At 27.4% G+C, this 15,370-nt stretch overlaps 2 protein-coding genes across 2 annotated transcripts in view; one reads left to right on the top strand and one right to left on the bottom strand.

The window, feature by feature from the left end:
* Positions 1-12,875, top strand: part of K444DRAFT_523166 (kinase-like protein) — a gene marked incomplete at both ends in the record, with an annotated part of 46,648 nt that extends 33,773 nt beyond the window's left edge. Inside the window, 5 exons of the mRNA XM_024874264.1 lie at positions 10,379-10,907; positions 10,963-11,476; positions 11,522-11,588; positions 11,643-12,116; positions 12,621-12,875. Coding sequence (XP_024740168.1) covers positions 10,379-10,907; positions 10,963-11,476; positions 11,522-11,588; positions 11,643-12,116; positions 12,621-12,875 — 1,839 coding nt within the window. The remainder of the gene's footprint in view (positions 1-10,378; positions 10,908-10,962; positions 11,477-11,521; positions 11,589-11,642; positions 12,117-12,620) is intronic.
* On the bottom strand, positions 12,721-13,379 carry K444DRAFT_330922 (uncharacterized protein). The gene has a single exon (XM_024871960.1). It carries the CDS (start codon positions 13,231-13,233, stop codon positions 12,883-12,885), a length of 351 nt encoding a protein of 116 aa, XP_024740167.1. The 5' UTR covers positions 13,234-13,379; the 3' UTR covers positions 12,721-12,882.
* Positions 13,380-15,370: the final 1,991 nt, after the last annotated feature.

Raw genomic sequence — 15,370 nt, 5'->3', positions numbered from 1 at the left:
TAAAGAAAATACTAGCCTTTACTAATTAATAAGTAATTAGCTATTTAATTATCTATTTATTTAATTTCTATTATTTTTTTAAAACTAATTTCTTTTAGTCCTAAAACTACTTTTTTAGAAACTATTTTTATTACTTATATAATACTTGTATTTATAAAACTTCTTTCCGGAATATATATCTCGTATATATTCTTAAAGCTCTTTAACTACTACTTTAATTTTGCTATTAAATCGAGTTCTTTAAGCTTTAGACTCTCTCGGAATTATAATATTTTACTTTCTAAATTTTTTATTATAAATAAAATATTTAAGAATAAAATATTTACTTTAATATTTATAATATTTCTAGATATCTAGGTATCTAATATCTTAACTAAATATTGAACTAGATATCTAGTATTTTAATTAGATATCTAAATCTAGTAGCTAAACCAGGTATCTAAATATCTAAATACCTTTACTATTAAATTCATTCTATAAATCTATTATAAATTATTTTACTTTCGAACTTCCTTTATTATAAATTATATATACTAAGAACCTGAATTCGGTTTAATATAAATACTAATAAGAAAAAGAAGCTAATTAAGAAATAGGAAAATAGTATTAATCTAGTAATTATAATAAAGGCTAATCTTTAGAAATATCTAATTACTAAAATATATTAGTATATCTTATATAAGAAAAGTAATAATAATCTATAAGATCTATTTTAGAATAACTTTAAAAACTTTAATACTATAATATATAATCTAATTAACTATATACTTATATAAAATCTTCGAGTCTAACTTTAATATAATAATATTTATATTAAATAGAATTATAAAAATCTTACTATTATATAATTCTTTATTAATTTTATTTAAAAGAAAATTAAAAAAATATAGAATAAAGCTAATATTATTAATAATAGTCTAATTAGAATAGATTTTCTTTAGGGGCCTATTATATTAGTTTATTTTATTCTAGATAGAATTAGATATAAGAAAACCAGATACTTTTAGTTAAGAAATTAAGCTATTTATTTATTTCTTCTAAATTAAGGCTATTTACTATTTCTATTTTTATTACTATTAATATTATTACTAAACCCGAACTTTTATTAATTAATATTTACTATTATTACTAGAAAGCTTATTAGAGAAATAATAAAAATATATTTTAAAATACAGAAATATAATAAAACTAATAATAGTTTTAATTATAAATTTACTATTTTTCTTAATATTTACTAATATATAGAGCTTCTAAAAGAAATACTAATAAGAGCTTTTTCTATTATATTAAAAGAACTAGTATAAGACTACTTTTATAATAATTAGCTCTCGAATTATATATATATAAAGGCTTATATAAATATTTATAGCTTTTTTAAATATTTCGGTTTCTATTATTAAAATTTAAATAAATAAAATACTATTATTTTAGTAATTATAATAGTAAAGAATTCTAAAAATAAAAAAAATATTTAAGCTTATCTAAATACTAATTAATAACTTATATAAATTATAATATAGCCTTATTTCTGCTTTATAAAATATTAAATTCTTATATAATAAGATTATTATTTTTTATTAAAACTTATTAATATACTAATATATAGTTTTAAACTCTTCTAATAAACTCGACTAGCTTATTAATAAGCTTTAATCGTTTATTACTACTTATAAAAAGAAGTAATAAATTAATACCGAAATCTATTTTATTAATTAATAATATTATTCTCAAAATTCTTTAAGCTATTATTTATTCTGAAATTATTAATATAAATTCAGCTATAATTTTAGAACCTATAATAATTATATTTCGAAGTTATATTTTATATATAAAAGACCCGAATACTATTTATAGAAATATATATTAGAGAAATAAAAGACTAAAAAGACTTAATTTAAGAATAAAAACATTTATTAATTTAGATTTCGAAATACTTATAATTTTAATAAATATTTTAATAATATTTATATATAATATATTACTAAATTTAAAGAAAGAAAAAGAATAAAAAGAATAAAAATAAATTAGTATATAATACTTTTAAAGCTTTACTAGTAGAAATAAATAAAAGAAAGAAATATTATTTAGATTTCTATTTTATTTTTATTAAAAGCTTTTTAGCTACTTTTATTACTTCTGCTTTTACTATTTCTATAACTAATACTCTTATAAATAACCTTATTTCCCTTTCTTTTATATATTAGATAATAGGCGAAAATTATATCTTAGAGCTTATTAAATAAATAAAAAATATTTAGATATTTATAATTAATAATATATTAAAATATAATATTTACTATTTTTATGAAATTATAATTAATATTAGAGTTTTTAGATTCTTAATTACTATTTCTAACTAATTCCAAGCTTTATAATATATTAATAATAGTATTTAATTTAATAAAACTACTAAAGATTAAGTTAATATCTAGTTTAATATCGGATTTATAATAGTAAAAATACTAATTAGCTAAGTATAATTCTATATTATATTTATAAAAACTTTATTTCTATTTAGTTTAACTAATATAAATAAGCTAGAAGTCTATTTTAATAATTTTATTAATTATTTTATTATTTCTATTAGATATTTTATATCTATAATATAATGTTTTAGATATTTTATTTTATTTTAAAATACTATATTATAAAGCTTTATTTTTGAATTCTTTATTTATAATTCCTGCTTTTTTATAGAAATCGAATTATAATATTTATATTATTATTTTAGTAATTTATTTATTAGTAAGCTCTAAAATATATTAGAATAAGCAGGCTATAATATTAATATAAAAGCCTTTAAATACCTTATAAAATACTATAAATAATACTAGAAATTTAGATAATTATTAAAATAATTCAAGTTTAATCTAAGAAATAATATTAGCTTTAATTATTTTATTATTATTAATATTTTCTATATTTTTAGTAAGCCTATACTTTATATTATTAATAAATGTACTCGATATTAAACCGGCTAATAGCTTTAAAATATTAATATATTATATATTTGAGATATTTTAAAATAATATTAGATTAATATTTATTTAGATTCTTTTAATTAAATTATAATAAATACTAGAAAGTAGTTTACTAATAAAAAGTTTATTTAGCTTATAAATACTATAAGAACTAAAATTATTTTTATTTTTATAAAAGCTTATAATTCTATTAGAATTATAGAATACTATAATAGTTTAATTTAATATATTTATTTTATTATTATAGCCAAAATTAATAGAATTAATAAAAATATTATATTCTAAATAGCTTTTAAAGCTATTAATAATTCTACTAAATCTAATAATATTATTTTAACTTTCTTAATTTATAATACTTTATCTTAAATAACTAAATATAATACCTTATTATTAATTATAATATAGTAATTAGTAATATTTAAAAAAGTAATAATAGAAATTCAAAAGCTTTAAACTAAATATTAAATTATAAATACTCTAAATATCCGAAATAGTTCTAGTATTACTAATATTTATAAACTTTTCTTAAATTCGAATATTCTTATATAATATAAAGAAAATACTAATTAATCTAATAATTAGAATAGGCTATATAAGCTAGTAGCTATTAATAAAAAGAACTATATACTAGCTTTATTATATAGTAATATTATTTTCCGTTTAATTTTTATAAAACTATTTTATATAAGAGATATTAAGGTTATTATTTATAGTTTCAAACCTGAAACTATTTCCGAATTCTATAATAAGGCTAAAAGTAATATAAATATAATTTCTTTTACTATTCCTGCTATTTTATTAAAGTATAATAGAAGACGCTCTTATAAAAATCCGGATTTTATAGTATTTTTATAAGATAATAACTTATATAAGAATTTCTATTAAGTTAAAATTACTAGCCTTTTAGAAAAAGATATATTTAAAATTATTTCTAGATTTCAGGTATTAAAAAAGATATATATTTTTAACTTTTGGTTTATTAATAATATTAAGAATAAAAATATAAAAAGAAAGTTTAAAAAGTCGAGACTAGTTATTTAAGCTTATAATAATAGTAAGAAATATATAGTATTAATATAATTACTTATTATTTAATATATTAGTTAAAGAATTATTCTTAGTATTACTATTATAATAATAGATATTATAAAGTTATATTTATATAATATCTCGCAAGCTTATATCTAATTAATAATCTTATTTAACTATAATTTTTATATTAACTCATTTTATAAACTTATTAAAGAGCTAAATCTAAAAAATAATTCCGTTTTAAAAGTTATAAAACTATTATATAATATATTAAAAGCCGGAAATTTTTAGTTTAAAACTTACTATATCTATTATATTAATAAGCTCTTTATAAAATAGTTAACTTATAACTCTTATTTCTTTTATAGTAAGTAATTCTTCGGAATTATTAGCCTTTAAACTAATAATATTCTATTTATTAAAACTAATAATTTTATAAAAGCAAAATAATTAAAGCTTTAAAAAGCTAAGTTCTTAGCTAAGAAATATAAATACTTTACTTTTAATTATAATCTCAAGTTTAATAGAAGTATTATTTATATAAATACTACTAGAATTACTTTTATATAGAAATACTAATATAAAAACCTTTGAATTATTTCTATAAATAATAAAGATACTATTTATTAAGATCTTTTTATTAAAATCTAATATATTATCTAATATACTAGAAAAGCATATATTATATTAGTCTATTAACTAGAAGCTTTATATAATTTATTAATTACTATTTAAACTATTAAATTTTCGGAAATTAATATAAAGGTATTTAATAAATATATTTAATAATAAATTAAAAATATTACTAGAAAATTAAGATTTATAGAGCTAATAAAGAAGTTCTTATATTTAATTATTTTTATAAATACTTTATTTATAAATAATAGAGATCTCTTTTCTTAAATTAGATATATTCTAGTTTTAGTAAATAGAACTAGATATACTAATATTATTTACTAGTTCTCTATTAAATATAAAAGAATTACTAATAGTATTCTAGCTTTAGAATTTTATAATATAACTTATGGCTTTAATATAAATACTTTAGTTAAATTTATAATTAATAAAATACTAGAAATAGAACTATTATTAATAGTTTATTAAATTAGAAACTATTCGAGAAAAGTATCTAATAATTAATATAATATACTTTTATTAAATATATAAATAATAAGTAATTATAGAAATTAAATAAATTAAAAGAAAATTGAATTCTACTAATTCTATAATAAAATTAAAGCTAATAAATACTCTTAAATACCTAATTAATATAAATACTATATAATTAGATATAAAGAAATAAGTCAAATATAAATAAAACAGGAAATAAATATATAAAATAAAAGAATATTATAAAAGAGAAAGTTATATATAAAAGATTATAGTCTTTAGTATATAACTAAAACCTTAAAAGTAATATAAATATATAGAATATTTGGGAAATCTAGTACTAGGCCGAATTAGAAGATTTATATATAATTAAAAAGAAATACTATTTTTTGTATTTTTTAAAATATTTCTAGTATTAATATAGCTATTCTTTTAGGAATTATATATTAATATTATAATATCACACTCTCTATTTCTAAATAATATTAACTTTATTAATTTTATATAAATAGTATTTCATATCTATATAATAATACTATATATTACTAATAAACTAATAGTAGTATATATATTAAATTAAAAGAGCTATTTTATAAACCTTTAATACTAAATTACTTTTATAGAAATATAAACTAGAAATAAAATAAAATATTTATATTAGATTAAATTAAAAACTAGTATAAATTAAAGAATATTTAATTAGAACTAATAATTATTTATATATTTAAATAAAATAATATTTCTAAATATAATATATATATAATTATTAAAATAAAATATATAGAACTAGAATAATTAAAGTCTATTATATAAGTTCTAAAAGAAAATAGCTATATATAGAATTTATACTTATAATTAATATTATTTATTTAAAATTAATATAATTTTATATAAAACTTTTTATAGAATTAAATCGGATATTTCTAATTTATAAATATTTAGTTTTTTAATATATATATATATATTTAAAAAAAAATAGCTTTATAATTAGTATATTAAATAATTTAGTTTAATTTAATTATAGCCTCTGAATTAAATTAAATTAAGTCAAAATCTACTTAATTAAATCATAATTAACTATAATTAACTATAGTTAATTATAGTTAATTATTTAGTTACGTGAGTATATATATATGCTCGGAGGTTCGAAAGCGAGATAAGGCTAAAATTAGGCTTAGACTAGTCCGTATCCGGTATTACTTAAGGCACTCCTTACTAAATCGGGTATTATACTACTTAGTAAGCGAAGCGGCGCGAGCCAAAAATACTAAAATCTCCTCGATTTTCTAGTAATTCTTCGCTATCTTATAAATCTTATTATTATAAATAAATTAGCTAAAAATAGGCTCTTTTATAAATAGATACTTTAAAATTAGAGGGCTATATCTAATTAGACGCTTATTAAATAATCTTCTAGATTCTAGAGGATTTATATATAAATAAGTAATTTTTCTCAGGTTACTTTCTTTTCTCTTTATTTTATATATAAATATCTCAATAATTATAGCTCTAATTAAGAAGCTTTTAACTATAAATTTACTTATTTTTACTCGATATATTTGAAAATGTCTTAATAATCTTTAATTAATCTTAATATCCCTTAAAATAGAAAGAAATAAAAAAGAATAAAAAAGATAAAAAAGAGGTTTCTAAGAAAGATATTCAGTTTTTTATACCCGATTTAGACTAGCTTTATGCTCTTATATATATTCTATAAGTTTTGTTTATATCTTATTAATATAGCCATTAGTTATTTAATAATCTTTTAAGTTACTTAAGAAATTCAAGTTTTTTTAGTATTATATAATAATTATAATTAAATTAAATCAAGTCAAAATTTACTAAATCAAATTATAATTAACCATAATTAACTATAGTTAATTATAATTAATTAGTCTTGATTTTTTTAATATACTATTTATAATATAAATATATAACTAAGGCTTTTAGAAATATTTTTACTAGCTATAATAATTCTAAATATTATATTTAAAAGTTTTATAAGTATATATTTATTATTTTTAATTATTATATTATTAAAAAATATATTAAAAAAGTATATTTCTTAAATTAAATCTTCTAGCTTTTTAAAAGACTTATTAGTATTACTAATAATTAAAATAATACTTCTAGTAATAATATAAATAACTTTAGCTTAAATTAAGAAAATATTATTATTATTAATATTAGAAATTAATTATTTAATATTCTATTATAAGTAAATCTTTTAAATACTAAGAATCTTAATTATCTAGTAATTTAGAATTAATTTCTATTATTTAGAAAATACTCATATTATTTAATATAATTTAAATAAGAAATAAATTAACTAGAATTATAAATAGAAATTATAATTATTATACTTTATTTACTATTAATTAAAATACTAAAGCTTCTAAGATTCTATTATTAATTAAAGAAGCTTTTACTAGTTTAAATATCTATTTATAGAAACCTTTTATTAGAAAGAAACTATATTTCTATTTATATAATTATATATAGAATCTAGTAATATAAAAGTAATAAAAGATTATTAGATATTATTAAATATTTAAAATCAAGTCTAATAAATACTATAAATTAAGGCTTATAATATAAGAATATACTTAATTATATAATATAAACTACTTTAAAACCTTTATTTTAATAGCTAGGCTTTTTATTATTTAAATTCTATTAGCCCTAATAGCTAAATATAGATTTTATATCTATTAAATAAATATTTAAATAGCCTTTTTATATAGAGATCTAGAAAAGAAATATTATATAAAATAACTATTTAGTTTTATTAAAAGAATTAACCTTATTTATTATTTATAAAAGAATATTTATAGGTTAAAATAAGCTTTTAGAGTCTGGAATTAAATAATTAATAGTTTCTTTAATACTATTAGTTTCCTGAAATTATTTAATAATTTAGTTCTATATATATTATATATATATAAAATTAATTAATTATCTTTTCTAATTACTATTTATATTAATAATATAATTATTATTAGTAAAAATATAGCTGAGATTAATTAAATTAAGAATGAATTCTATTAGAAATTTAATATAATTAATTTAAAAGAAATTAAAATATTTCTAGTAATAGAAATTATATAATTTTAGAATAGTTTAGTATTTCTATACTAAAATTAATATTTTATAAACTTATTTTAAAGATATAAAATAGAGGGTTTAACTCTTATATTTATACTAATAATATATATTATAATAGCTAGAAAGAAAAATATTAATATTACTAAATATTAGAGTTATACTAAATTATTTATATAGCTATTTCTAGTAACTAGATCTAATTTTTACTATATTACTAGGTATTTAGAGCGGTTTAATTCATGCCCTAAAGCCTCCTATAGCTCCATATAAAAGCGTATTATATAATATATTAAAGGATCTCTTAATATAGATATTCTATATAATATAATATTTAAAAAAGAACTTATTAGATATTTAGATACTAATTATAAAGGCAATTTATAAAACTATAAATTAACTTCTGGTATAGTTTTTACTTTCTTTAATAAAGTAATTAGCTAGACTAATATAAAGCAAAAAATAATAGTAACTATAATTATTAAAATAGAATATATTATTTTTATTCTAGTTATTAAGGAAGCCTTATAACTAAAGTAATTATTTAAGGAAATATTAATTCCTATAGAAACTATTAATCTAAAAATAGATATTTAAAAAGCTCTTAATCTAGTTATAAATATACGATTTTCTTAGAAAATTAAATATATTAATATTAGATATTATTTTATTAAAAATTATATTAATATTATAGATATTAAGCTTAAGTATATTTCTATTATAGAAATAATAGCCGATATTTTTATTAAGCTACTAGCTAAACCTGCTTTTAAACTACTATATTTAAAGCTTAGTATTATTAGCCTTATTAATATTAAATCTCGATTATAAAAAGAAGATATATTAAATTAGCTAGTTTAGGTTATCTATTTCTTTTATTCTAGTTTTAACTACTAGTTAGTTCGTTCTATTATTGGAATATGCTTATATATAGTTATACTAATTGCTTTATTAGTATTCTGTTATATGAATACGGTTATTAGGGAGCTTAGCTTCGCTTACTCAGCAGCTCCCCATTATTTAGCTAGATCCAGAGGCTCCTTGCGAGCTTCTAATCAGACAACCATTTATGCAAATTACTGTTCCTTGCTATTTGCGATATATTCCTATTTAATTATATTTATTAAACCTATATTTAGGAATTAGTATAGTAATCGTATTACTATTACAATGCGGGGTAAATCACATAGTATACTGGGAATTAGGAATATAGCTATGGAAGTCATTCCCTTAGTTTTCATGGTGGAATACTCCTGTAATTAGCTATTCTACAGATTGTTAACCTTCAATTTAATCGATTTCCCTATATAAATCGATTCTCAGTTTAACAGAAAGCGTTCTGGTGTGTCGTAGCTCAGAACGCGACGAATTGTTGATTCATTGAGCTCATAACGCGTTATAAGCTGGTAGACTGGTACCTTTGCAAACCAGTATATCTGGCGTATTGCTTCCTTGTGCTTTGTAGGGATTTCATCGCCTTTATTATACTCAAAGTCGAGGGGAGGGGTAGTAGCCATCGTAAAGTGTAATTTATTAAATTAGTGGTGGGAGAGCCTGAAATGGAGCCTGAACGCACAGACCTACGGTGGTGGGCTCGTAACCTCTTTTTACTGATTAAAAGTTTTAAATACTATAGAAGGACTGCGGAGGACAAAAGTATATAATAACAACTCGAGAACTAAACCGGTTCGTAAGTAAGTAAAGAAGAGAGAAAGAGGGAGGAGAAGCCTATGTACATAGGGGTAAGTCACGTGAATGGCACATGCGAGCGCACGTGACCCCCAGCCAAGCGTCCCCGAAAATCGCACTATAATACCTTTATCGTTTATTTCTTTTTATAATATAAGCTGACTAGTTCGCTTAATAAAATAAGGGTTTGCTTGCTAATATATACACTCAGCACTTGACGCCAATCCTGACATCGGTTGACACAACTTTAGTGCTTATATCCGCTACGCGTAACATCTGCATGGCTGCCCAATATTGCATTTTCAGGTTCAGGCCTCGAATTTTTGTTACCTGACCGGCGCTTGCCGTAACTCATTCTATATCTTAGCAATTTTCACCAAATTGATCGTTCTCGGTTTCTAGAGAAAGCTTCTAAGAGTTAACAATTATTGGAATTGAATTTACCATCCACAACCATGTCCGAGTGGTATCCAACTTCTTATTGGTCGCATTGGCGATCGACTTCAAGCGCACAGGTGCATGAAACAGAAGCTGAGCCTGACAAGTTCAATTTCTTATCCTTTCTCGCCATAGCTCAGGCGCTGCAGATTGAATTCCTCCCAATTGTCAAGGATCTAGGGCAGGAAGCTATAGGCATTGGTGGAACTTCCACAATCCACGAGTCACTCGTAAACGTGGACACGAGCTTTGCCTTCAAAGTCCACCACAAGCGAGGCATGACCGAGGACCAGGTCTTCCGCAATCTCATAAACGAGGTCATTGTGTCAAGTCAAGTGTTTATCCGTAGCCATGCAAGTATCGCCCAGCTGCGTGGGATTTCCTGGGATGTTTCTGCCGATGATGATAAGCCGTGGCCCGTCTTGGTTTTCCAAAAATCGCATTTTGGAGACTTACATCACTTTGCAATGCATGGGGGAAGAGACATGACAGTCGTCGAGCGACTCGATCTTTGCTTGGACATCGGAAGAGCGATCGAAGACATGCACTGTAACAGTAAGTGAGACTACAGTTTTCAATGCAGCTTGTGCTAATCAAATGGCACTGCAAGAGATTGTGCATGGTGATATTAAGCCGGAGAATGTTCTCGTCTTTAAAGGAATGACAGGAAGATTTAACGCAAAGGTCATAGACTTTGGGTACTCCAGCCGCTACATCGACCGAAACCAATACCTCCTACTGGCAAGATCGGAGCCATGGAACGCGCCAGAAAATGACGGTCGTCAGGATAAGTGGACTCTATCAGAGGCTGTAAAAGCTGATATGTTTTGTTTCGGCATGCTATGTCTCTGGCTTTTGTTTGAGCCCCGTATATCTGGAGGGTTACTACTGCTACCAAATCTAGAGGTAGTAGACATTGAACTTCCCAGACCGGCAGAAGACACTCTGCGCATCATGAAGGGAAAGCTCAAAACGTATGCCAGCTATCTCTTATCATGCGACACAGGCTTGAGACAAGACCAAAATATGGCCCTACAAGAATTCTTCGACTCGAGCTTAAGTCATATCTCCAACGAACGGCAGATGAGTCTGCGGATGTTCCTGGAAAAGATGGATCCACAAAGGTAAGCTCGGCCTTCCAGAGAATTACCAAGCTGACCAGAAGAAAGAAGGCCACTCTACCAAGAAGTCATCACCACAACTTCTGAATATAGTCTACAAAGTAGTGACTTCAAGGTACGAATTTCCCTAATCCAGCGGATGCCATCATGAATTTCTAACGTTACATAGATTGAAGGATCGATATTTGATTTCTATATCACTGACTATCGAGTTCGGTCCTATATTGCTCAATGCCTTCTAGATCACTATTCTCAATCCGCGCCAATAGCGATTCAGGCAGCTCTCTGCTACTATATTGGTTTCGGTGTTAAGAGGGACGAAGCCAAGACTAGGGAAATCCTACTTCGAAACAACCAGAAAATCCAAAGAGTTAAAGATATAGCCTCCGTTCTGTGTCAGAGACGGAGCGAATTTCCATCTTCTTCTGTGTCTGAGCTGAGAGGTTTTGGCCATTTCCCTCGGTCAGATTTTGCGTACCTCTACTTTGATCAGGAAAGAATTGACCAGGCGGAGGTACAATTAACGCAAGAAACTGATGATTTGACAATCGTTTTTGGCGGTAGTCATGCTCTCACGGTACTATCTAAAGACATACTTGGGGGTGTATATTTTATTCAAGGCCGGATCAAAGAAGCTGAAACTGTCTTGACGCAGGTCGCAGAGATCCGGAAGACCACGCTCGGGCTCGATCATCCCTCCACATTGGCAAGCATGGTCAACTTAGCCATCTCATATTGGAGCCAACACCTGTGGGAAGAATCTGAGAAGCTACTTAGGCAGGTGATAGAGACCTGTACGCTTAGGCTTGGGGCCGACCATCCTAACACGCTGGAAACTATGGCTACTCTGGCATCGATACTCTGGAGTCAGCATCGATTGGAAGATTCTGAGAAGCTGGAGTTACAGGTGATGGAAATTCGAAGGGCTAAGCTCGAGGCTGACCACCCTGAACTGATTTCAAGTATGGGCCAACTAGAATTAATGTACGCGAAGCAGGAACGGTGGGAGGAGGCTGAGAAACTAAGCGTACAGCTGACTCAGATATACAAGAACAAACTTGGTGTCAGCCATCCTATCACCCTAGGGAGCATGGATGAACTAGCAACTATATATACCAACCAGAGCAAGTGGGAGGATGCTGAAAAGCTAGAGATACTGGTGGTGGAGACTTACAAGACTAAACTAGGTGCCGACCATCCTAGCACATTAACAAGTATGGCTAACCTGGCCCTCATATATAAAAGTCAGGGCCGATTAAAAGAGGCTGAGAAGTTGTTGAGGCCAGCGAGAGAGTCTTGTAGCATGAAACTTAAGGAGGTTCGTCGCCCTACAAGAGCAAACCTAACTGCTCTATTATCAACACTGCGGAAAATAGACCAGTTAGAGTTTGCTAAGGATTAGACTTGTATCAGACGTCGCTGCAGACGTCCTTCAGTATTCCTTCATCCAAAACTTTGTCAACTTCTCTTCTCATAATGAGCATGCAGGACGGGCCCAAGTATGTCATGGATCGCATCTTTGGCGGCACCGGCTCAAATGATGCTGTTGTTGGCCCTGGAGCTCCGGAGAGCAGCACTTCACACAAGCGCGTCTGGCCTGGGATCCCTCTTGAATATTGTCCGCCTTCTCCTAAAATCGAAAATGCTGTGAAAGAAGTTATGTTGTCGTCTGAGATTGTACAGTGAACTTCTTGCAGCAGCGAGTGCGTCAAGGAAAGGTCGACAGCCCCTACAGCGGAGCAACGACCTCCTAGCATCATGACTTGCCTCAATTACCCGAGTCTGCCTTATAGGGGGTTCAGCTGTCAATGCTTAGGGGCGTATTGGCTGGGCCGCGTATGCTATTGGTATAGCTGGGCATTGAGAGCTATGCTGCTTAAGAATGACGCTCCTTATTAATGCAACTTTTCTGCTAAGATTGTTCTGCCTTGCCGTGCGCTACATAAACTGCTATTCGGCCCAATCTCCTGATATCCCTGCCATAAAAGCTCGTTTCCCTCGTCTGTCTCTACCTACGTTAAATGTTAAAGCTGTGACATACCCTTTACCGTAGTATCTCTCATACGGCGTGACAAAACCGCCTGAGCACCGCTACAGGCCTGTCCTGTGTCGGTCGTACTCACCTGTAGTGCATGAATCTGCTGGCTGCGCCGAGATGATTCTGCCTTACGTTACCCTCCCGGGATCGGACAAGTGTCGTATCCACGCAAACGAGCCTGTTCTTTGACCCCTCTGTGCCGTATCACAGATGCATGAATCTCTATAGTGCCTCTGAATGAACCCCCTGCTGATCCTTTACTCCTTTCGCCAGTACCGTTTGAGTATCGGTGATGTCTGCCTTGCTAGGATCTGCATGAATCCCCTAAAGCCACCTGACGCGGCATCGCCGCTGCATGTCTCTCCCTCACCCAGCTGATCCTTCGTTAGTACAACATTGGTGCAATTCTGCCTTGCTAGGATCCGCATGAATCTCCCAAACTTCTTAATGAATCCTGCTCGATATAGCGTCGCTGCTACCTGGATCTCGTTGTAGTTAGCAAACAGTGACTAACCAAAAACGGTGCTACGAGATCCAACGTCCGTCCACGCCTGGGCTCTCAGCTCCTTCTGCATGCTATAATTTTATGAGGAATACAATGCCCTGGTGCTTCTGTTTAACAAGGTACTGTGCAGGATCAGGCCACATCGGCACGCCCCCGCAGCTTAACAAGAGCAGGCGTGCTTCGTTAACGTGTACACAGGCAGACTCATCTCGGCGACGGTGTATTGATCGAAGAGAAGCTAGTACCTTTCTAAATAAGTATGTAAAAGTTGATAAAGCTCTTAGAAAATTGAAGTCGTATACTCTCGTATACGAGTTGGGTTGTTTGGGGGGAGTTGAGGAGAGGTTATAGGGGCATTAAGCGAGGCTCCTTCGGTTAAAAAGGGGACCCAAATCGGCTCCGACAGGGGACCGAGAATGGCCACCGTCACGATATCTTAATAGGCTTAGAGAGGTGGCTATGCTGCAGGCAGCAGGATCTGTAAAATTCTATATATAAATAATATAGAAACTATAACCGACTCTCGAGGGAGCTAGAAAGGATCCCCCTGAGCGTGATCCAGCTGACTTTCAAGTGTGCTCAGGGCACAGAGCTTGGCTCAGGGCTTAGCTCAGGTTAAGGCAGCGACTGCTCAGGTCCAAAGACGGAAGTGGACTTTGGAGAGGTCCAGATTCGACTGAGATTATATAATCCTCTATAGTTATAAGCCGGGTTACAAAGTTCAAGCCAAGCCTATACTCGCTAGTAGGAGCTAGAGCTTGGATCGCGTATTTTAATTACTCGTTTATAGCTTTTGGGCAAGGAGAAATAGCTCTCTTTTACTTTGCTTTCCGGACCCGGTTCGCTTTCTTATTTCGTTCCCGGTATATATTATATATAAAGAACTGGCCGAAGTCTGTAAGAGGCTTTTTTTAATTATAAGAGGAGCAGTATTACTTTTACGGGCTCTTTTGGATCTCTTATAGGCCCTTCCAAGCCTTACTTGCCCCCGCAAGCCCCTTATTATCCGTATTTTCGCCTGCAAAGCTCTCTCTTTCCTCCTATAAATCCTCCCAAGCCTTATTCTTACCAGGAAACCCTCCCTAGCCATCCTGCAAGCCCGTAGAACTCCCTTCCTTGTCCGTTAGGCCCTTCTAGCTCTTTTCCCGGCCTATATCTCCCCTTTTCTCCCCTTATAAGCTCTTTCCTATATCCGTAGAACTTTCCTACAGGTCCGTATAGTCTACTCACTACTAATAGGAGCCCTCGTAATACTTTTCTCCCTTTTACTAGCTCTTAATCTCCTTTTATATTATATTCTAGCCTTTTATAAATGCCCCTTATATCTACTACTCTCATATATCTAATTACCTTT

Source organism: Hyaloscypha bicolor (genome assembly GCF_002865645.1).
Source record: "Hyaloscypha bicolor E unplaced genomic scaffold K444scaffold_52, whole genome shotgun sequence".
Classification (NCBI taxonomy): Eukaryota; Fungi; Ascomycota; class Leotiomycetes; order Helotiales; family Hyaloscyphaceae; genus Hyaloscypha; species Hyaloscypha bicolor.
Note: the sequence above shows the minus strand (reverse complement) of the source record. Positions and strands in the feature narration are given on the sequence as shown.